Source organism: Grampus griseus (assembly GCF_964374135.1).
Source record: "Grampus griseus genome assembly, chromosome: 15".
Classification (NCBI taxonomy): Eukaryota; Metazoa; Chordata; class Mammalia; order Artiodactyla; family Delphinidae; genus Grampus; species Grampus griseus.
Genome location: NC_139009.1, coordinates 75,647,318 through 75,669,475, shown reverse-complemented (window position 1 = coordinate 75,669,475; position 22,158 = coordinate 75,647,318). Strand labels below are relative to the sequence as shown.

General features: G+C 38.4%; 1 protein-coding gene across 2 annotated transcripts; it reads left to right on the top strand.

The window, feature by feature from the left end:
- The first annotated feature begins 820 nt into the window (after positions 1 to 820).
- KRCC1 (lysine rich coiled-coil 1) lies at positions 821 to 20,460 on the top strand. Of its 2 annotated transcripts, XM_082672138.1 has the most exons (4): positions 821 to 957; positions 10,247 to 10,353; positions 10,717 to 10,889; positions 19,096 to 20,460. In XM_082672138.1, the coding sequence occupies exon 4, from the start codon at positions 19,115 to 19,117 to the stop codon at positions 19,886 to 19,888; it is 774 nt and encodes a 257-aa protein (XP_082528264.1). In that variant the 5' UTR covers positions 821 to 957; positions 10,247 to 10,353; positions 10,717 to 10,889; positions 19,096 to 19,114; the 3' UTR covers positions 19,889 to 20,460. The 2 variants fall into 2 exon arrangements, with proteins under 2 accessions (XP_082528264.1, XP_082528263.1); XM_082672137.1 differs by lacking the exon at positions 10,717 to 10,889.
- The last annotated feature ends 1,698 nt before the right edge of the window (positions 20,461 to 22,158 follow it).

The following is a 22,158-nucleotide window of genomic DNA, read 5'->3' as shown; positions in this document are numbered from 1 at the left end:
TCATCACACATATATATGATAAAGGTATATACATACGGGGATTCCCCTGGTCGTCCAGTGGGTAAGACTCCATGCTCCCAAGGCAGGGGACCCGGGTTCGATTTCTGGTGGAGGAACTAGATCCGCATGCATGCCCCAACGAAAAGATCTCGCGTGCTGCAACTAAGACCCTGCGCAGCCAAAATAAATAAATATGTATATTTTAAAGATACGTATATACATATGAAAGGAAATGATGACTACAAACCATGGTAATGATTTCTTTGGGAGACAGGGAACGAAAGGATGAATGTGTGTGTGTGTGTATATATATACGCATATACTGAGGGAGCCAGAAGGAGAGAGAAAAACGTCACTTATGGAGCAATGATGACAACGTATTATAACCAAGGATTTTGCTCAGTCTACTCTGTGTATTAAAGGTTCTAACAAAGAAAAGAAAAACAGATAAAACAGGAAAGCATATATTTTTCAGATATTTTGGAGGTAGAATCCGTAGATTTCCTGACTGTTTTTCTTAGTGGTTTGAAATTCACTCTCCCAAGGTCAGCGGCCCCACGAGCGTTTCCTTCCTTCCAACGGAGAGACCCGGAGCAGCCGAAGAACAGCAGGCGCGAGCCAGGTTAGAACCGAGCCCCGGAAGTAGCGGACGAAGGGGGCGGGGTAAACAGGAAGGCGGGGCTAAACGGGGCTTTCTGGGAGCGGGGCTGCTGGGCAAGCGCAGTAGCGCGCCTCGCCGCCATGGGGGCGGTGCCGTCCAGTTAGCCGCTGGTGGTGGCGGCGACTTCCCCTCCGGAAGTCAGGTCTCCGCCTCTTGCCCCCACCCCGCTAGCTCGGCTGCGGAGGCAGCGGTTGTCCCTGCCTCTCCGCCTACTCCACCTCGGCCTACCCACCGGCCGGCGGTGTTGGCGGGGAGGGGGACAGTAGTTGTAGACGGCCGCCCCTGCCTCAGAGAAGGTGAGTTCCCGCCCCGGCAGCGGGGGCGGCCCAGGCGTTCAGCCCCTCGACCCCACGGCCCGGGAGAGGCCGGGCGGGCCGGGAGAGTACGCTCCCCTCTCCACCCGCCACGCCCGGAAACGGGCGCCGGGGCCCCCACACGGATCGCTGCCGGGGAAGCTGAGGTTGGAGCGGGAGAGAGGCGACCAGGCCGAGGCCGTGGATCTGAAGCGTCAGGGAGAGGGAAGGGGGTGATGAGGACACTCAGAGATCGAGGGGACAGAGACGAGGAGAGAAAAGGCTCCAGACGTGGAAGGGCGTAGACCTGCGCAGGGTGAAATCAACATCCTGGAAAGTAGCGACCTCACTCACACGTGGGGAGAAGTGGAGTTCGGAGTTCGGGGAGAGTAGGAAGTAAACACGCGAGCTTGAAGGTGCTGGGCCCTAGAGGAGAGAAGGGGGTGAGGCTTTTGAGGGATCACTTTGTAGAGTTTGCCCGGGTTTTTGAGGATTACGCCGTGTAAAACAAGCCTCTAAGATTTACAGCCCTATCTTGACAGTGGTCTGAGTTTTAATATGTACCTGCCCGCGTCAAAGCTAATAAAGCAGGACATCGGGGCGGCGAAAACAGCTTTTATTCAGCAACTACTGACAGTAGGAAAAGAGCTGAGCTCCATTCCGATTTGCGCAGAGGTGTCCGGGGGGGTTTAAAGAGAAAATGTAGGAATGGGGCAAGGTGGAGCTCAAGCAGAGGCAGGGACGTGCAGAATTACAAAGGGTTGGGTAGTGTCCTTGCATCAGGCGAGCTGTGTCAGTTCGCTGGCAGTTACGGAAGTGAGGATTCTGTTTTCCCACAGGGACTGGGAGACAGAGGCCCTGTCCTTCCTGATGATTACACTGCAAAGGAATGGCTTCCAGATCCTTGAGAAAGACACTCCTAAGTTGTAGGAGGTACACACATACATCTCAGAGGGACAGAGCAAGGGTTCACAATCGTAATCCCTTTTTAGTTAAGTACTAAAGAGCGGCCAGGGACCTGTCATCAGGTGTTGGCTAGAACAAACAGTAAATGTCTTTTGACAGCCCCAACTTTTTCCAGATGTGAGCTCAAAATGGGGCTGGTTCATCCGAGGGCCGTAGCCACAGGCTGCTGGAGGCCAAGTTAAAGTTTGGTCAAGCCTTTGTGCAGAAGTTTGGAAGGAGTATATCTGCCTAGAGTTTTCACCAGCACATTTTCCCTAACACATAAAGCTATTTCTTGATCATCTCAATCTAAGAGATGTTTGAGTTTCTACAATTATTGTATACCTGCAAACAAACTGCTGGTTCCAAACCCTGAGTTTAGGCTTTAAGGAAGTTTTGGAAAGGATTTTAGACGGTGGAGCTTGATCCCACTGCAGAAGATCTAGTAAAACGTTACGCCATCTTCATAATTAATTTCTAGTATTTGCAGTGTTGCCTTATGTTGCTTTTTGTCTCCAGAGAGAAAGATGGTGGAAGCCAGAACATTGTTGGATAATTTAATTTCTTTTTTCCTGAGGGACAACAGTAAATATAGTAACTTCATTAAAATAATTTTTATTTTCCTCCTCTTCCACAATATACTCTATTTTTGTGTGGTATTCGGTAATGTTTTATACCTTTCACTTGGAGGAATGGCAAACAGTAAAGTATTATAAATTTCTTAAAACATTTTGTAAGAACTTTATATAAATTCCATTCACTAAAAATGGAAGTTAGAATTTCATTGCAACCAAATGATGTTCCATTAAGTCCCTTAGTGAAGACAACCTTTGGAAGACTAGATTTAGTGTCTTCAATCAACCTGGGTTAGTATGATTGTTAGGATATTAAAAAATAAAATCTCTTGAATTTTCTGCTTTCGTACCAGATTTCCTGCCTTTCACTAACAAGTAAGCCTGAGCAGTTTATATGTGTCAAGACTACAATTCATTTTAGCTCCCATGGCCACATCACAGGAAGATTTGGAAACAGTTTCTTACAAAAAAAAAAAAAAAAATACAGCTTTCTGCCAGACTTGGTTTTTTGCAATGACTTTGAATATGTGCAATTACTAAACACTTTAAATCAGTTCACACGATGCTAGCAGTTACTTTTCTATACTGCTTCAAGGTGGTATGAGAATACTGGAATAGGAGTCTTGACTGTTAAGTTCTAATGCTAATTTCTTAACTAGCTGTATGACCCTAAGTCCCAAACTTCCTGGACTTGAGTTTTGTCATCTGTGGGGAGGGGAGTTGGACTAGCCCAACTGAGTGGTTCTCAAATCAGGGGTGCTTTTGCCCCACCCCCTCCTCAGAGGACATTTAACAGTGTTTGGAGCCTTTTTTTTTTCCCTTGGTTTTTGCCACTGGACAAGAAAGGGCTTGGTGATTACAGGTGCTACTGGCATCTACTTCGTATAGGCCAGAGATGCCGCAAACAACCTAAAATGCACAGGCCACCAACACAAACAACAAAGGATTATCCTACTGAAAACGTCAGTAGTGTCGAGGTTGAGGAAGTCTGCACTAACTAAACTGAGCTCCTTGACAGCTCTAAAATTGTGAACTGATTTTGCTGTCCCATACTGGTATTCCTTCCATGGCCTGGCTGTGTACTAGAACAGCAATTCATAAAACATGAAACTTTGACCTCTAATGGCCATCAAATGACATTCAAAGACTAATGAAGTCTGTTGAGTTATGCTTGAGACCACTAGGATTTGAAAAACAAAATACAACTTGTTACCTAAAAATTACCTCTTGTCGCTTTGAGTAAATATCCTATTAACTTTTCAGTTAACTGCTACTTAACACATGGTAAATATTTGATATGCTGTTTAAAACACTAGTAGGAGTAGGACCCAAGGTATTTTTAGTTTAGATATTTATAAAAGCCTAACGTAATTGCCAATATAATAGTACATGAACAAGAAGAGAAAAAAAATTTGCTTAGTACTCGGCCAGTATCTTTTTTTTTTCTTAAAAGACTATATTAGGAGATTCCTCCAAAAGGTATCAAAGAATTGGCATGCTTCCAGTTATTAAAATTCCACTCTCACTTTCAAGATCCTGATACTATTAAAACTGCAGATCCATTTTCACCTATAGCTGTAACACTCTTATAAGGAGCTCCTCTGTATTGGGCTTGATAATAAACAAAGGTCAGTAAGGATTAAAAATTAGCAATCAGGGAATATATAGACGGTGTAAGATTATAAATAGGAAATTGAGAAATTAAACTCAATCACAAAAACCCAAAGAAATACCACATGACCAGACTTATATGAAAAGAAATATGCATTGCATTTATGGTCAAGGGGAAGATTTTCCAGGACACTTTGTAATTCATTCAGTCAAGTTTCTCAGATATTTTTGATAGTTAAAAATGTTCTCTTGAGGGGCTTCCCTGGTGGCGCAGTGGTTGAGAGTCCGCCTGCCGATGCAGGGGACACGGGTTCATGCCCCGGTCCGGGAGGATCCCACGTGCCGGCGAGCGGCTGGGCCCGTGAGCCATGGCCGCTGGGCCTGCGCGTCCGGAGCCTGTGCTCCGCAGCGAGAGAGGCCACACAGTGAGGGGCCCGCGTACCACAAAAAAAAAAAAAAAAAATGTTCTACTGAGTAATAATATTCCTAAGAAATCAGTAAAAACAAAACCACAGCAAACAGTTCTTGCTTATCTGCTTTTTAGGAAAAAAAATGAGACTCATTTTAAGAATGAAGAACATTTCTGAATTCTTATTGAATCATAAATCCATTTACATAGCAATTGCCAAAAATGTTCCTTTGTTTTCTTGACAGTAAGCAGAGATTCACGTCAACTGACAGAAAATCTAGCTAACAGCCCTTCTTACAGTTATTCAGAAAACAGTTAGAGCTCCTACTATGGACCAGGTACTGTGTGTTAGGACAAGAGCATTCACAGACCCATTCACGTTTACTGATCTTTTAGGAGGACTGGCATGTATTTGGTGGCATTCTGACATAGGATGTCTGCCATGGGTCCAAGTAAAACTAATTTCACAAGCAAGAGCCTTGAGCTAGCTAGCCATAGCTTACATATAATTATTGATGTTCAAAGGTTTAGTTTAAGTTAAGACATATTTTATGTTAAGCATGTAACTAGTGCCTGTAATTAATGATTTTGTTAATTTCTTTGTATTTTGTCATTGGAAATATGCCATAGTAAATCCTCAGTTACTTTTATGGTTGTAGTATTAGTGTAAAATAGCTAGAGCTTGGCAAACTCGTAGGTCACATACTAATCTCATTTCCTGAAAAGGCAAGGTTAATAACTAACACAGTTAAGAATATTCATGATGCTAACAGGTACACGCTGCATCTCTCAAAACTTCTTAAATGGGATTTGACCCTCAAAGTCAAAACAAAAAGAAATAAAACAGCATACTTTGGTTAATGGTTCCTTTGGGGTTTTTTTTGTTTTTGGCCGCACCACTCGACATGCAGAATCTTATTAGTTCCCCAACCAGGGATCGAACCTGTGCCCCCTGCAGTGGAAGCGCAGAGTCCTAACCACTGGACCACCAGGGAGGTCCCAGCATACTTTGGTTAAGATAACAGAATCAGTTACCTAGTCTCCTAAAACTTAGTGCTGTGTTCTACTTAGTCTTTCCTAAGATTATAATGGTATTAAAGGATTGCAAATCTCAAGAGCCAGGAACAAGGCAAGGATATCCATCCTTACCACTTCTTTTCAGTATTGTACTAGCGGCCCTAACCAGTATAGTCAGACAAGAAAAAGAAAAACGTTTACAGATAGGAGAGGAAGAAATCACACTGTCTTTATCTGCAGGTGCTATGATCATCTATGTAGAAAACCCCAAGGAATTTTGGGAAATGCTACTAGAATAAGAAGTGAGTTTATCATAAAGGACACGAAATACAAGGTCAATATACAAATCCAATAGTATTTCTAAATGTTAGCAACAAGCAATTAGACATTGAGATTTTTTAAAAAATACTATTTACTATTGCATCAAAAACCAAAATACTTTTGGTTAACTTTAACAAAGTACAGTGAATGCTACATAACATTGCTGAGAGAAAGAAGATGCAAATAGTGGGGAAAATTGTCTTTTAATGCTTCTTAGTGAACTAAGTTTAAAAGTATAGGACCATGCCATTAATTTGGTATATTTATTAAAGAGGAAGAATTTATTAAAGGGAACCTAATTACACCTAAAACTCAGCAAATTAACATTCCTAATTTTGCTCAAACATTTTTTTCTTAAGTGATTAAAGATATTTAATAAATATTTTTAAAACCTTTATGCTGTACTATGTTTTAATACCATGTCACAACACAAATCAAGTAATGTGCTGTGGGCGTGAAAAATTTTAGTAAATTTTTCACTCAAATTGAGTTGATTTGCTCGTTCAACCTATTAAACCTATTGAGGCATATTAAAAACGTTTCATACAATGCAAAAGTTAAATTCAGGTTTTGCTATTTCTAAAAGGGTGGTTGGAATGTAACAAATTCTCTCTGACAGGTCTAGAATTAGGAAAAGTGGAGTGGTTCTTAGTATTTTATTAAGATATGAAGCATTTTTTAGACAGTTTTGAATTACGAGTAATTCATACTCTTCATGTGTTTCATATTTAACTCAGTAGTTCACGTGCAGTGTTTTTATTACTTTAGCTTTTGCAATGGCTTTAGCTACTAATATTGAAATAAAAAAGACCAAACCTTGTACAGCAATTGAATAACAACGTGCATAGTTTCATTTCTCCAAAATAAAAGATTCCATTTTCTTTCTCTTTCCACTATGATATCTTTCCTGGAAGTAAATGGCATTGTGAGTGTTGGTCTATAACTAGGCTTGTGGTGTACAAATAGGAATGTCAAGTTTTCAGAATTTTGCTAGATTTTTTCCAAAAATTTTAGAAGGTACAACTGAAAAAATACTCCAGGTTAGTTTCAGAAGAGACAAACTATTTCTTGCTTGAGACCTAATACCAGCTTGTAAATAGCCTGCGTATTTCTGCTTGACACTCCATATTCTTTTAGACATTGTATGTAGCAGACATTAACACAGGACGTAAACTGAAATCTTTATAAAGAGTTGGTTTAAAATCAGAGCAATCAGAAAAGATAGTAAGGATCAAGTTGAACTATCAGCTTTCATTAAAAAAAAAAAAACCAAAAAAACAAAGTCCCTCTGAAACATGAGTTAGCTTGAAATACAAAGAATAGATAGGTACTCCTGTCAGGCACTCCTGACCTGTTTACCCATAACCTTTTCTACTTTCTGTAGTTACTAGAATAATTGGTTGGAAAAACATTTCATTCTATCAGTTAAGTAGATGAAATCCTGAATAGCAATAAAAACAGCGCAGCTGTACAGCACTCACTATGTGCCATGCACTCTTCTAAGCACTTTACATTTACTGATTTCCTTAAGACACACAGCAACTCTGAGGTGTGTGTTACATCCTGTGTTAGAGGTTGAGAAACTTGACCAAGGTCATATAACTAACAAATGCCAGAACTGACTCCAGAGTCCCTATGTCTGGCTCCTAGAAGCAGTGAGATAATTAACATAGTATGACAACCAGTAGTTCTGCATAGGTGACTCGAGCTTTGTTAGGTGGGTGATCTTTCTAGAAACAAAGCCAACACTTAAAACTCCAGTTTAACAAATTAAGGTAGAATTTTTTTTTCAAAACATTCATTATAGATCTTTAAGGTCCTCTCGTACACTTTACTGAGGTATACTTACAATAAACGACACTTATTTAAAGTGTACAGTTCAATGAGTTTTTGACAGAGTTTTGACATTTTAAACAAAATGCCGAATGTTTCCACCAACCCCAGCAGTTTCCTCCTGCCCCTTTACAGTCCATCCCTCCCTCCACCCCTGTCCCTGGCAACCACTAATCTGCTTTCTATCACTATAGATTAGTTTGCATTTCTAGAACTTTTTATAAGTAGACTCATAGTAGGTACTCTTTTGTGTCTTACTCAACATGATGATTTTGTGATTCATCCATGTTGTATGTCTTGCTATTTCGTTCATTTTTACAGCTGAATAATTCTGTTGTATGGATATACCACATTTTGTTTACCCATTCCCTTGTTGATAGACATTAGGGTTGTTTCAGTTTGGGGCTATTACAGATAAAGCTGCTGTGAATATTCATGTACAGGTCTTTGCATGGACATATGTTTTCAGTTCTCTTGGGCAAATACATATGAATGAAATGACCGGATCACATAGTAGGTATTTAACTTTTAAAGAAATTGTCAGATTGTAAAGTTGTACCATTTTAAATTCTAACTAGTAGTGTATGGGAGTTCCAGTTGTTCAGCGTCCTTACCAACACTTGGTATTTTCAGTCCTTTTAATTTAGTCCTGATGATGATGGTGTAGTATTATCTTCTGGTTTTAATTCGCATTTACTTGGCTGTTTATATATTTTTTCTGAAATGTCTGTTCAAATTGTTTGCCCATTTTAACTGAGTTTGTCTTATTATTGAGTCATAGAGTTCTTTATTTATTCTAGATGTAAGTCCTTTGTCTGATGTATGAAATAAGAATGCGTTCCACCATTTTGTGGCTAACTTTTCATTTTTTTTTAATGGAGAGCTGTGTAAAGCCCTGGAGATCAGAAAATATTTCAGGTTTTGTAAAAGCGGGGAAGTGGATTCCAGACGTGGAGAAATTTTACATCATTTCGAAAGGCAGCCAAGCATATCAGTTAATAACAGATTCTGGAGCCAGACTGCTCCTGTCATTTATTAACTGCAATCACAGACATGTTCCTCAACTTTTCTATGCCTCAGTTTCCTCATCTATTAACTATGAATCATAACAGTACTTAGCCCATAGGCTTCTTAGGAGGATAAAATTAGTTACTATTCTTAAGTGCTGAAATAGTACCTGGTACATGGTAAGGGCAATGCTGGGTAAGTGTTACAGAACAAATTATTAATAGGTGACTTGTAAATGTAATACTTTGAAGTGACCATAAAAGGCAGTTTCAGGTTTACTAAAAGTACAAGTGATGCCATGCCTTATTTTCTTTTGTGAACCATCTGGTAGATCAGAGGAATGTGTGGGATCATATTCTTCAGTGAGGACACTCAGTTTTCCGTGAGATTTTGGGGTATCCAGCAGTGTGCCAGGAGGTACTTGAAGTTTAAATGGCACATTTTATTTAAAGATTAAGTTAAAACTTTTACATAAAATGGATGTTTTAAGACTAGAATTCAAGAAGTTCATGAGTTTTTAAGGTTAATCATGAAACTTGAAATACATCTTTCTGTGATTGATCTCTAGGCTGTATACTCCCTAGACCTCCAGGCAATAAGAGTTCACTTGTCTGACTGTATAGAATGCTTTGGTCAAAATGATTGAGATTGAGAACGATTGCTGTAGAAAGAATAGTTACAATTTAGGAAGACATGTCATGTATTTTTCAAATATTAATAAAATGGAAAAATAAGACATTTATGTAGTACAAATGGATTTGAATAATCAGACTCATAAGAAGGAAGATGGTGGGGAGCGCGGTGGAGAAGCATAGAGTGTTCACATAAAGATGCTGAATTTAATTTTGGAATAAACTCAGATTCTATGAAATTCTTAATGTCTTTCTTATTGGGAATGAATAGATCAATCCTAGATGAAGGAAAGAGGTGAATTCTTTGTGGCATGCCATAGGTATTATCTTACTGTCTTCCTACTTAAAGTTTTCACCAGTAACATGGATGAACACATAGACTGAATGCATATAAAAACTATGTGTGGGAAAAGTAGCAAATGTCAAGATTAAAACAATTTGAATTTTAAAGATCGTCAGAGGTTTAGGTGGCCTAAACCCATTACAAGATGAAGTGTAAAGTCCTGCATTTAGAGAAATTAGTCAATTACATTAAGTACCAGATGGGAGAAGACAGCCAATGTGGGGAGAGAGATGCTACCTCTGGGATTTTAGCGATTACAGAGGTCAGTAGAAGTCAGTAACATGTCTGCTGTAAGACACGAAGTACTAAGGCTGGATGCCCCAGCTCATTTCCATAAAGTCCAGAGTTCTACTGGTGCCCTAATAACTTCTCCTTCAGAATGGTATTTTCTGGACTAAAAAATGTATTACCATAGTAAATATCAGAGGCTTACTAGATGTTTTTATACTAAAATTGTCATTCTAATAAGCAAAAAGCCAGTACGTTAGCCTTGCAAGCACTTAGGAAATTAAGGTTTGAGATGGTATATGAAATGATATTCAGTTGAAGATTCAAAATATTACCCTAAATGTCTTACCTCCCTTTATTTTATTCATAGATACCACGTTGAATGAGCAAAGACTGAACTTTTTACAGATACCTTTTGTAAAAGGCTTGTAAGGAATAGTGCCATAATTTGAATTGCAGTGGATTTCACATTATGAGGTAGGTTGAAAATAAAGGGCTTCTAAATTGTTAGTATTTTTTATACTGAAGCTGGTACTTTGACTTGAAAGCAAGCAAAACTCTTAAAAGTGTTAATTCAGATCAGATATATTAAAACTCATGAGTGCTATCTTCAAATTCAGAGGTGTAAACTTTGGATCGCTTTCTCTAAAATAAACAATATTATTTATTTTTCAAGGGTAAAATACATACTCAAAAAGTTAGGTTTACTTTCAGATATACAGGGAGCAAAATAAGAAATTGAAGATGCATTTTATGCATTTTCAGATGATTGATCTATGTTGATGTAATTCTAAACTTTGAATTATTTAATTGTTATAACAAGATTGTGTTTGGTTTCAGGTAAATGGGAGTGGAGTATTGTACAAAAAATAGATTTTTAAATCTCTGCATCATGGTTTTTAGCTCAGTTGTTGCACCGTGTCACTATTTGGGGAAAGTTCATGCTAAGAAACTGAAGCAATTAATGGGTGAATATGATCAAATTTCTCCACCAAGTTCTCAACCTGATAAGGGTAAGGTTCCATTCACCTCTTCATTGATCTCTGCACCATCTGTGATCTTTTGGGATTGGATTCTTTCACTCTGCATGTCTTCAAGGTTCATCCACGTTGTACTATTTATTAGTATTTCATTCCTTTTTATTGCTGAATAATATTCCATTGTGTGAATTGCCACATTTTATTTATCCATTCATCAGTTGATGATCACTGAGTTATTTCTGCCTTTAGCTGTTAGGAATAGTGCTGCTGTGTACATTTTTGTACAGCTTTTTGTGTGGACATAGATTTTCAGTCCTCTTGCGTTGAAACCTAAGAGTGAAATTGCTGGGGTTACGTGGTAACTCTATGTTTGACACTTTGAGGAACTGCCAAACTGTTTTCCAAAGTAGCTGCACATTTTATATTCGCACCAAGAATGAATGAAGTGGGACTTCCCTGGTGGTGCAGTGGTTAAGACTCCGTGCTCCCAGTGCAGGGGGCCTGGGTTTGATCCCTGGTCAGGGAACTAGATCCCACATGCATGACGCAACTAAGGAGCCAGGCGAGCTGCAACTAAGGGGCTCGCAAGCCGCAACTAATACCCGGCGCAACCAAATAAATTAAATTAAAAAAAAAAAAAGAATGAATGAAGTTTCCAGTTTTTCCTCCTTTTTGTCAACACTTATTATTATGTCTTTTTTTTGTCTTTTTTTATACAGCAGGTTCTTATGAGTTATCCATTTTATACATATTAGTGTATACATGTCAATCCCAATCTCCCAGTTCATCACACCACCACCCCACCACCACTTTCCCCCCCTTGGTGTCCATACGTTTGTTCTCTACATCTGTGTTTCTATTTCTGCCCTGAAAACAGGTTCATCTGTACCATTTTTCTAGGTTCCACATATATGCGTTAATATGTGATATTTGTTTTTCTCTTTCTGACTTACTTCACTCTGTATGACAGTCTCTAGATCCATCCATGTCTCTGCAAATGACCCAATTTAGTTCCTTTTTATGGCTGAGTAGTACTCCATTGTATATATATACCACATCTTCTTTATCCATTCGTCTGTCGATGGGCATTTAGGTTGCTTCCATGACGTGGCTATTGTAAATAGTGCTGCAGTGAACATTGGGGTGCATGTGTCTTTTTGAATTACAGTTTTCTGTGGGTATATGCCCAGTAGTGGGATTGTTGGGTCATATGGTAATTCTATTTTTAGTTTGTTTTTTTTTTTGCGGTACGCGGACCTCTCACTGTTGTGGCCTCTCCCATTGCGGAGCGACAGGCTCCGTATGCACAGGCTCAGCGTCCATGGCTCACGGGCCTAGCCGCTCCACAGCATGTGGGATCTTCCCAGACCAGGGCACGAACCTGTATCCCCTGCATCGGCAGGTGGACTCTCAACCACTGCGCCACCAGGGAAGCCCTATTTTTAGTTTTTTAAGGAACCTCCATACTGTTCTCCATAGTGGCTGTATCAATTTGCATTCCCACCAATAGTGCAAGAGGGTTCCCTTTTCTCCACACCCTCTCCAACATTTGTTGTTTGTAGATGTTCTTATGATGCCCATTCTAACTGGTGTGAGGTGATACCTCATTGTGGTTTTGATTTGCATTTCTCTAATAATTAGTGATGTTGAGCATCCTTTCATGTGTTTGTTGGCCATCTGTATGTCTTCTTTGGAGAAATGTCTATTTAGGTCTTCTGCCCATTTTTGGATTGGGTTGTTTGTTTGTTTTTTAATATTGAGCTGTTTATATATTTTGGAGATTAATCCTTTGTCCGTTGATTCGTTGGCAAATATTTTCTCCCATTCTGAGGGTTGTCTTTTCATCTTGTTTGTAGTTTCCTTTGCTTTGCAAAAGCTTTTAAGTTTCATTAGGTCCCATTTGTTTATTTTTGTTTTTATTTCCATTACTCTAGGAGGTGGATCAAAAAAGATCCTGCTGTGATTTATGTCAAAGAGTGTTCTTCCTATGTTTTCCTATAAGAGTTTTATAGTGTCTGGTCTTACATTTAGGTCTCTAATCCATTTTTAGTTTATTTTTATTTATGGTGTTAGGGAGTGTTCTAATCTCATTCTTTTACATGTAACTAGCTGTCCAGTTTTCCCAGCATCACTTATTGAAGAGACTGTCTTTTCTCCATTGTATATCCTTGCCTCCTTTGTCATAGATTAGTTGACCATAGGTGCGTGGGTTTATCTCTGGGCTTTCTATCTTGTTCCATTGATCTATATTTCTGTTTTTGTGACAGTACCATATTGTCTTGATTACTGTAGCTTTGTAGTATAGTCTGAAGTCAGGGAGTCTGATTCTTCCAGCTCCATTTTTTTCCCTCAAGACTGCTTTAGCTATTCAGGATCTTTTGTGTCTCCATACAAATTTTAAGATTTTTTGTTCTAGTTATGTAAAAAGTGCCTTTGGTAATTTGATAGGGATTGCATTGAACCTGTAGATTGCTTTGGGAGTATAGTCATTTTCACAATATTGATTCTTCCCATCCAAGAACATGGTATATCTCTCCATCTGTTGGTATCGTCTTTAATTTCTTTCATCAGTGTCTTATACTTTTCTGCATACAGGCCTTTTGTCTACCTAGGAAGGTTTATTCCTAGGTATTTTATTCTTTTTGTTTCAGTGGTAAATGGGAGTGTTTCCTTAATTTCTCTTTCTGATCTTTCGTTGTTAGTGTATAGGAATGCAAGAGATTTCTGTGCATTAATTTTGTATCCTGCAACTTTACCAAATTCATTGATTAGCTCTAGTAGTTTTCTGGTGGCATCTTTAGGATGCTCTATGTGTAGTGTCATGTCATCTGCAGGCAGTGACAGTTTTACTTCTTCTTTTGCAATTTGTATTCCTTTTATTTCTTTTTCTTCTCTGATTGCCATGGCTAGGACCTGCAAAGCTATATTGAATAATAGTGGCGAGAGTGGACATCCTTGTCTTGTTTCTGATCTTAGAGGAAATGCTTTTAGTTTTTCACCATTGAGAATGATGTTGCTGTGGGTTTGTCATATATGGCCTGTATTATGTTGAGGTAGGTTCCCTCTATGCCCACTCTCTGGAGAGTTTTTGTCATAAATGGGTGTTGAATTTTGTCAAAAGCTTTTTCTGATCTATTGAGATGATCGTATGGTTTTTCTTCTTCAATTTGTTAATATGGTGTATCACATGGATTGATTTGCATATATTGAAGAATCCTTGCATCCCTGGGATAAATCCCACTTGATCACGGTGTATGATCCTTTTAATGTGTTGTTGGATTCCATTTGCTAGTATTTTGTTGAGGATTTTTGCATCTATATTCATCAGTGATATTAGTCTGTAATTTTCTTTTTTTGTAGTATCTTTGTCTGGTTTTGGTATCAGGGTGATGGTAGCCTTATAGAATGAATTTGGGAGTTTTCCTTCCTCTACAGTTTCACCTGTGAAGCCATCTGGTCCTGGACTTTTGTTTGTTGGAAGATTTTTAATCACAGGTTCAATTTCATTACTTGTGATTGGTCTGTTCATATTTTCTATTTCTTCCTGGTCAGTTTTAGAAGGTTATACCTATGTGTCTATACCTTTCCAAGGATGTGTCTATTTCTTCCAGGTTGTCCGTTTTATTGGCATAGAGTTGCTTGTAGTAGTCTCTTAGGATGCTTTGTATTTCTGCAGTGTTTGTTGTAACTTCTCCTTTTTCATTTCTAATTTCATTGATTTGAGTCCTCTCCCTCTTTTTCTTGATGAGTCTGGCTAATGGTTTATCATTTTGTTTATCTTCTCAAAGAACCACCTTTTAGTTTTATTGATCTTTGCTATTGTTTTCTTTGTTTCTATTTCATTTATTTCTGCTCTGATCTTTATGATTTCTTTCCTTCTACTAACTTCGGTTTTTGTTTGTTCTTCTTTCTCTAGTTCCTTTAGGTGTAAGTTTAGATTGTTTGTTTGAGATTTTTATTGTTTCTTGAGGTAAGCTTATATTGCTATAAACTTCCCTCTTAGAACTGCTTTTGCTGCATCCCATAGGTTTTGGATCGTCATGTTTTCATTGTCATTTGTCTCTAGGTATTTTTTGATTTCTTCTTTGATTTCTTCAGTGATCTCTTGGTTATTTAGTAACGTATTGTTTAGCCTCCATGTGTTTGTTTTTTTACATTTTTTCCCCTGTAATTGATTTCTAATCTCATAGCGTTGTGGTCAGAAAAGATGCTTGATATGATTTCAATTTTCTTAAATTTACTGAGGCTTGATTTGTGACCCAAGATGTGATCTATCTTAGAGAATGATCTATGAGCACTTGAGAAGAAAGTGTAATCTGCTGTTTTTGGATGGAATGTCCTATAAATATCAGTTAAATCTATCTGGTCTATTGTGTTATTTAAAGCTTGTGTTTCCTTATGAATTTTCTGTTTGGATGATCTGTCCATTGATGTAAGTGAGGGGTTAAAGTCCCCCATTATTATTGTGTTACTGTCAATTTCCTCTTTTATAGCTGTTAGTGGTTGCCTTATGTATTGAGGTGCTCCTATGTTGGGTCTATATATATTTATAATTGTTATATCTTCTTCTTGGATTGATGCCTTGATCATTATGTAGTGTCCTTCCTTGTGTCTTGTAACATTCTTTATTTTAAAGTCTCTTTTATATGACATGAGTATTGCTACTCCAGCTTTCTTTTGATTTCCATTTGCATGGAATATCTTTTTCCATCCCCTCACTTTCAGTCTGTATGTGTCCCTAGGTCTGAAGTGGGTCTTTTGTAGACAGCATATATATGGGTCTTGTTTTTGTATCCATTCAGCCAGTCTGTGTCTTTTCGTTGGAGTATTTAATCCATTCACATTTAAGGTAATTATTGATATGTATGTTCCTATTACCGTTTTCTTAATTGTTTTGGGTTTGTTTTTGTAGGTCATTTTCTTCTCTTGTGTTTCCCACTTAGAGAAGTTCCTTTAGCATTTGTTGTAAGCTGGTTTGGTGGTGCTGAATTCTCTTAGCTTTTGCTTGTCTGTAAAGCTTTTGATTTCTCCATCAAATCTGAGTGAGATCCTTGCCAGGTAGAGTAATCTTGGTTGTAGGTTCTTCCCTTTCATCACTTTAAGTATATCTTGCCACTTCCTTCTGGCTTGTAGAGTTTCTGCTGAGAAATCAGCTGTTAACCTTATGGGAGTTCCCTTGTATGTTATTTGTCATTTTTCCCTTGTTGCTTTCAATAATTTTTCTTTGTCTTTAATTTTTGCCAATTTGATTACTATGTGTCTCAGCGTGTTTCTCCTTGGGTTTATCCTGCCTGGGACTCTCTGTGCTTCCTGGACTTGGGTGGCTGTTTCCTTTCCCATGTTAGGGAAGTTTTTGACTATAATCTCTTCAAATATTTTCTTGGGTCCTTTCTCTCTCTCTTCTCCTTCTGGGACCCCTATAATGCGAATGTTGGTGAGTTTAATGTTGTCCCAGAGGTCCCTTAGGCTGTCTTCATTTCTTTGCATTCTTTTTTCTTTATTCTATTCCGTGGCAGTGAATTCCACCATTCTGTCTTCCAGGTAGGTCACTTATCCGTTCTTCTGCCTCAGTTATTCTGCTATTGATTCCTTCTAGTGTATTTTTCATTTCAGTTATTGTATTGTTCATCTCTGTTTGTTTGTTCTTTAATTCTTCTAGGTGTTTGTTCTTTAATTCTTCTAGGTCTTTGTTAAACATTTCTTGCATCTTCTCAATCTTTGCCTCCATTCTTTTTCCAAGATCCTGGATCATCTTCACTATCATTATTCTGAATTCTTTTTCTGGAAGGTTGCCTATCTCCACTTCATTTAGTTGTTTTTCTGGGGTTTTACCTTGTTCCTTCATCTGGTACAATGTCCTCTGTCTTTTCATTTTGTCTATCTTTCTGTGAATGTAATTTTCCTTCCGCAGGCTGCAGAATCATAGTTTTTCTTGCTTCTGCTGTCTGCCCTCTGGTGGATGAGGCTATAAGCTTATAGGATAGATGATTGCTACAGGGGCTCTTCCTTGATCTGTGTCTCAACAAGTGGCACCTCTCTGTCTTTTTGATTATAGCCAGCCTAGCGGCTATGAGGTGAAATCTTTTTATTATAAAACATATTTAAACATATAAGGAGAGAAAGCAGTATTATGAACGCTCATGTACCCACCATCCAGTTTTAACAATTATCAACATCTTTTTAATCTTATTAGTGACTTTTAACAGTTTTATTGAGGTATAGTTGACATACAGTAAACTGTATGTATTCCAGGTATACAATTTGATAGGTCTTGAGAGGTGTATATACCTATGAAATGATCACCACAATTAAGATAGTAAACATATCCATACCCACAAAAGTGCCATTTACAATCACTCCCTCCTACTTTTTCCTGCCTCATCCCCAAGCAACCACTGTGTTACTACAGGTTAGTTTCCATTTTCAAGAGCTTTATATATACGGAATAATATAGTATGTACTCTTTTGTCAGGCTTCTTTCATTCAGCATGATGATTTTGAGATTCATCTGTTTCAAGTGTATCAATAACCTATTCCTTTTTATCATTGATTCCATTCTATAGAGATACCACTATTTGATTTATGCATTCACCTGTTGATCAATATTTGGGTTTTTTTTTTTTTTCCTTTCCAGGGCTATTACAAATAACACTGCTATGAACATTCATGTATAAGTCTTTATGTGGACATATACTTCCTTTTCTTTTGGATAAATATCTAGGAGTGGAATAACTGGATCGTATGTGAGGTGTATGTTTAACTTCCTCAGAAACTACCAGACTGTCTTCCAAGTAGTTGTATCATTTTACATCCCTACCAGCAATGTATGAGAATTCCAGTTGTTGCACATCCTCACCAGTCTCTTTAATTTCAGTCTTTCTAGTGAGTGTGAAGTAGTACCTTTTTGTGCTTTTAATTGACATTTACTTGATGACGAATGACACTGAGCATCTTTCATTTGTTTATTGTCCATTTGTATATATTCTTTTCTGAAGTGTCTGTTCAAATTTTTTTACCCATATTTAATCAATTATTTGTTACATTATTTTGCTCTAGTCAGAATTTTTATACTGTTTGAGTAGAATAAGGGCTGAATTTTCTGGCTCACCAAATTAGGCTTCATTTAGATTTTCTTTTTAATCTCAAATTGCCAGTAAAGCTAGCTGATCACTAGTGACTCTAGATTTTGCTCTCAGACTTGTTCTGTTAATGGACAGAAATGTGTGATTCTACATGGGTTACGCTGCCTCCTAATTTTTGGAAATAAAGTACAACACAAAAATATCTAGCGCATTATCATCTCATAGTGAGTACCTTTTCTGCTAGATTTGTAACGCAGGATTTGAGGTGGGGGGAGAGAAAGAGAAATAGTAGTTGTACTGCCCCCACCTGCCAAAAGAAATTTAAACAAGCAAACAAAGACTAGCATTATCTGATTTAAATTTCTTTTGAAACTTTTCTCTACATATAAATCCTAGCCCCTCTCAGCTGTCACCTCCATTTCCTTCCTTACCCCTCCCACCAGTGCTTTAATAGAGAACAAACCAGAAGGCATTCTAGAATGCTTTTTTCACCAATCAGAAGTAATGGAATGAAATCCAAGACCCTGTTCGGAAGATACGGAACTCTTGTCCCTCGTCTTTCCTCATGCCCTGTACCTACGATTAGTTTTGTCTCATAGCTGAATTTCTAATTTCCAGCATTCCCAAACCATTTTACAAACATCCTTTTATTATTAAGTCTTAAAATACTCTAGTCAGGTGAGTATATGTGTTCATTTTATTTTGTGTGAGTAAACAGAAGATTTTTAAAGATCAAATTACTTCTCTATGGTTTATTTCTTTTCTTAGACAACAGTATACAAAAAATTGACTATTCTGAACTTTAGAAATTGTTTGAACATTCAGATCAGGACAGTCACCATGGATGTGTAAGTTGTTGTATCCCTAATTCCTTACGTTTTTAGCCCTACAAAAGAATTCTATATGTCAGCTCCTTTCTACCCTCTTCATCCCACTTCTGAGAAAGATAAAATTATTTGTGAGTGGCCTAGGCAGTATTTGACCTTTCTGATGCTCCTTTTTGGCATTTAATGTCATGATGTTTAACTTTCATGCCAAAGTAGTTTTAATTTGTTTGGGCTTCTTTATTTTGTTTTTTGAGACTCTTTTCAAGAGTAAAGGAAATATTCAGCATAAAATAATATAGTAAGAAGAATTTTCTCCCATCTTCTCTACAGAGAATCCCTTGTCAACCTAATGAATCGTTCAAAGAAGACATCTGACTCTTTTCAAGATGAACTTGAAGATTATATCAAAGTGCAGAAAGCCAGAGGCTTAGAGCCAAAGACTTGTTTCAGAAAGATGAGAGAGGATTATTTGGAAACCTGTGGATACAAAGAAGAGGTTGATTCTAGACCCAGGTGTAGAATGTTTGATCAAAGACTCCCTTATGAACCCATCCAGACCTACCGAAGACCATGCAATATCTCACAAGCAGTGGAGAAGCAGTTACCTCTGTGGCTACCAGCTCATGACAGCAGGCTGAGACTAGACTCCCTGAGCAACTGTCAATTCACCAGGGACTGTTTCTCAGGAAAACCAGTAGCCCTGAACTTTAGTCAACAAGAGTATAACTGTAGCTCATACAGTGTAGCATCTGGAGTTTACAGGCACCTCTCCTTACAAAACAGTACCAGTGCCCATCAAGATAGTTATAAACAGATACATCAGAAGAGAAAAAGGCACCCAGAGGAAGGCCAGGAAAAGCCAGAAGAGGAGCGGCCCAAGCGTAAGAGGAAGAAAGCTTATGAGGAAATAGATTTAGACAAACACAAGAGCATCCAAAGAAACAAAACAGAGGCGGAAACAGTCAGAGTCAGTACAGAAAAGCCTAAGAACCAAAAGGAGAAAAAAAGCCGAGATGTAGCCTCTAAGAAAGAGAAACGTAAGCGTAGAAAAGAGAAAAAGGAACAAGGGAAAGAAAGGACAGAAGAGGAGATGCTTTGGGACCAGTCTATCCTTGGATTTTGAAGCTCTTGCATTGGTTCTCCTGAGGTTAAACTGAAAAAATAGTTGAGGAGCTTGGTTTTACGTTGTCCACGTTCATATCGCTCTTTTCATGTGAACAGGTACAGAGCCTAAGTGAACAGAAAACATTTAATGTACTTGCTCTCCAACATGGAAATTACTTTTCTTCTCTTCTAAAATCATTACTACATTTTTCTTATGCGTAATGTAATTTCCCTTAATGAGGGTGGCTCTGCTTTTATTCATCAAATTGCTATGATGGTGGAAGTATTTTTCCCTTGGGAGGTCATTTATTTTAAATTGGAGGATTAATAGGCTTTACAGAATCTATTTCTTGATTGGCTTTTAGTTTGGGGTGGGTGTTTTTATATATCTGTGAAGCAGTTTAGATTGATTTTTTTTTCCCTTCGCTAGATCTAACTTGCAGTATATTTTCTAGATTGGAAAGTGGAAAATGACATACATTATAATAAGCTTAAGTTACATACAGTTTTAAACGTTTCAAGAAGTCTTGATACAAAATCAGTTTATATTCTGGAAATGTTTATAATATAATAAAGTTCTAATTTCTACAATTTTTTTTGTTTTCTGATTTCTGCATTTTTGAGCACACAGTGATGTGTTCCTATTCAACAAAGATGTTCTTCTGGAAGAGCAATAACTGAGCATATATAAACCCACTTTTTAGGGCAGAAATCTGAACGACCACAATTTTTCCAAATAGTTGAAATTGGGGAATTTATAAGAAAATGCCATTAGAGGGACTTCCCTGGCAGTCCCGTGGTTAAGAATCTGAGCTTCCACTGCAGGGGGACAGGTTCCAACCCTAGTCAGGGAACTAAGATCCCCCATGGTGTGTGATGTGGCAAAAAAAAAAAAAAAAAAGCCATTGGAATATTCTTTCCTGACCAGTGTTTTCATTCTGATAATCCACTTTTTTACGATAAGCAGATCAAGTCTTTGAGCACTGCTATTTTGTTGTAGAAAGAGTGGTGACTTGGGAATCTGAATCCCAGGATTCTAGACTCAACTATGCCATCAAGTTGTTATGTGACTTTGGGGAATTCACTTTATTTTCCTCATTATCAAATATACCTAGAAGAACTGGCCTCTAAAATGCTTTGGATAACAAGATGCTGTGATATGAAAACTCTCTTTGCATTCTACAATGTTGTGCTTACATGTTTATTGTAATATTAACTTTAAAATTACTTTGCTTAAATTATTTTTAATCATATATATTCCCTTCCCCTACTCAACTCTCTGCATGTAACCAGTCTCACCACCCTTGCTAGGCTGCTGCCTTACTCAGCTCTGACACCTCTCTGGGTCCCCACCTTGCCTAGCTTCCTACCTCAGTGGGTCCCAAATAGCAAAGAAGAAAGGAAGGAGGGCTCCCCCGGTGGCGCAGTGGTTAAGAATCCGCCTGCAAATGCAGGGGACATGGGTTCAAGCCCTGGTCCAGGAAGATCCCACATGCCACAGAGCAACTAAGCCCGTGCACCGCAACTACTGAGCCTGCACTCTAGAGCCCATGAGCCACAACTACTGAGCCCGCATGCCACAACTACTGAGACTGCGTGCCACAACTACTGAAGCCTGCGCGCCTAGAGCCCATGCTCTGCAACAAGAGAAGCCACCACAATGAGAAGCCCGCGCACTGCAACGAAGAGTAGCCCCTGCTCACCACAACTAGAGAAAACCCGCACGCGGCAACAAAGACCCAACGCAGCCAATAAATAAATAAAAATAAATAAATAAAATACATTAAAAAAAAAAAGAAGGAAGGGGAGGAGGGAGAGAGGGTAGGTGACCCATTTTATTTTACACTAATGACCACAAACCTCCAACCCATCAGGTTTCCCTAGTAAATTTCCCATCCTCAGAGATGTCTTATATTTTCCCCTCTCTCCTCAAACCTTCCCCTCCCTGGTACCTGCCATACAGGGCCCCCTTTCTCTCAGCTGATGACCTCACCTCACACTCCAATAAAAAAAACAAAAGCCTTCAGAGGGGGACTTATTCATTGTCCTACCACTGGATCTATAAACTTCCCTCAAGTATTCTGTTCTCTGTCTTCTCTACAATAATAGTGTCCCTGCTCTTAATAAAGACAAATCCCTCCCCTCATGCACTGAATCCTACACCCTTTTACCTTTTCAAGGACTTCATCTCTCTCCTGCACCTTGAATCTCTCCTCTACTGGATTATTCCTTTATATGCAAACAAGCTTCTGTTTCCCCTCTTCAAAAAACAAAGCAAACAAACAGAAA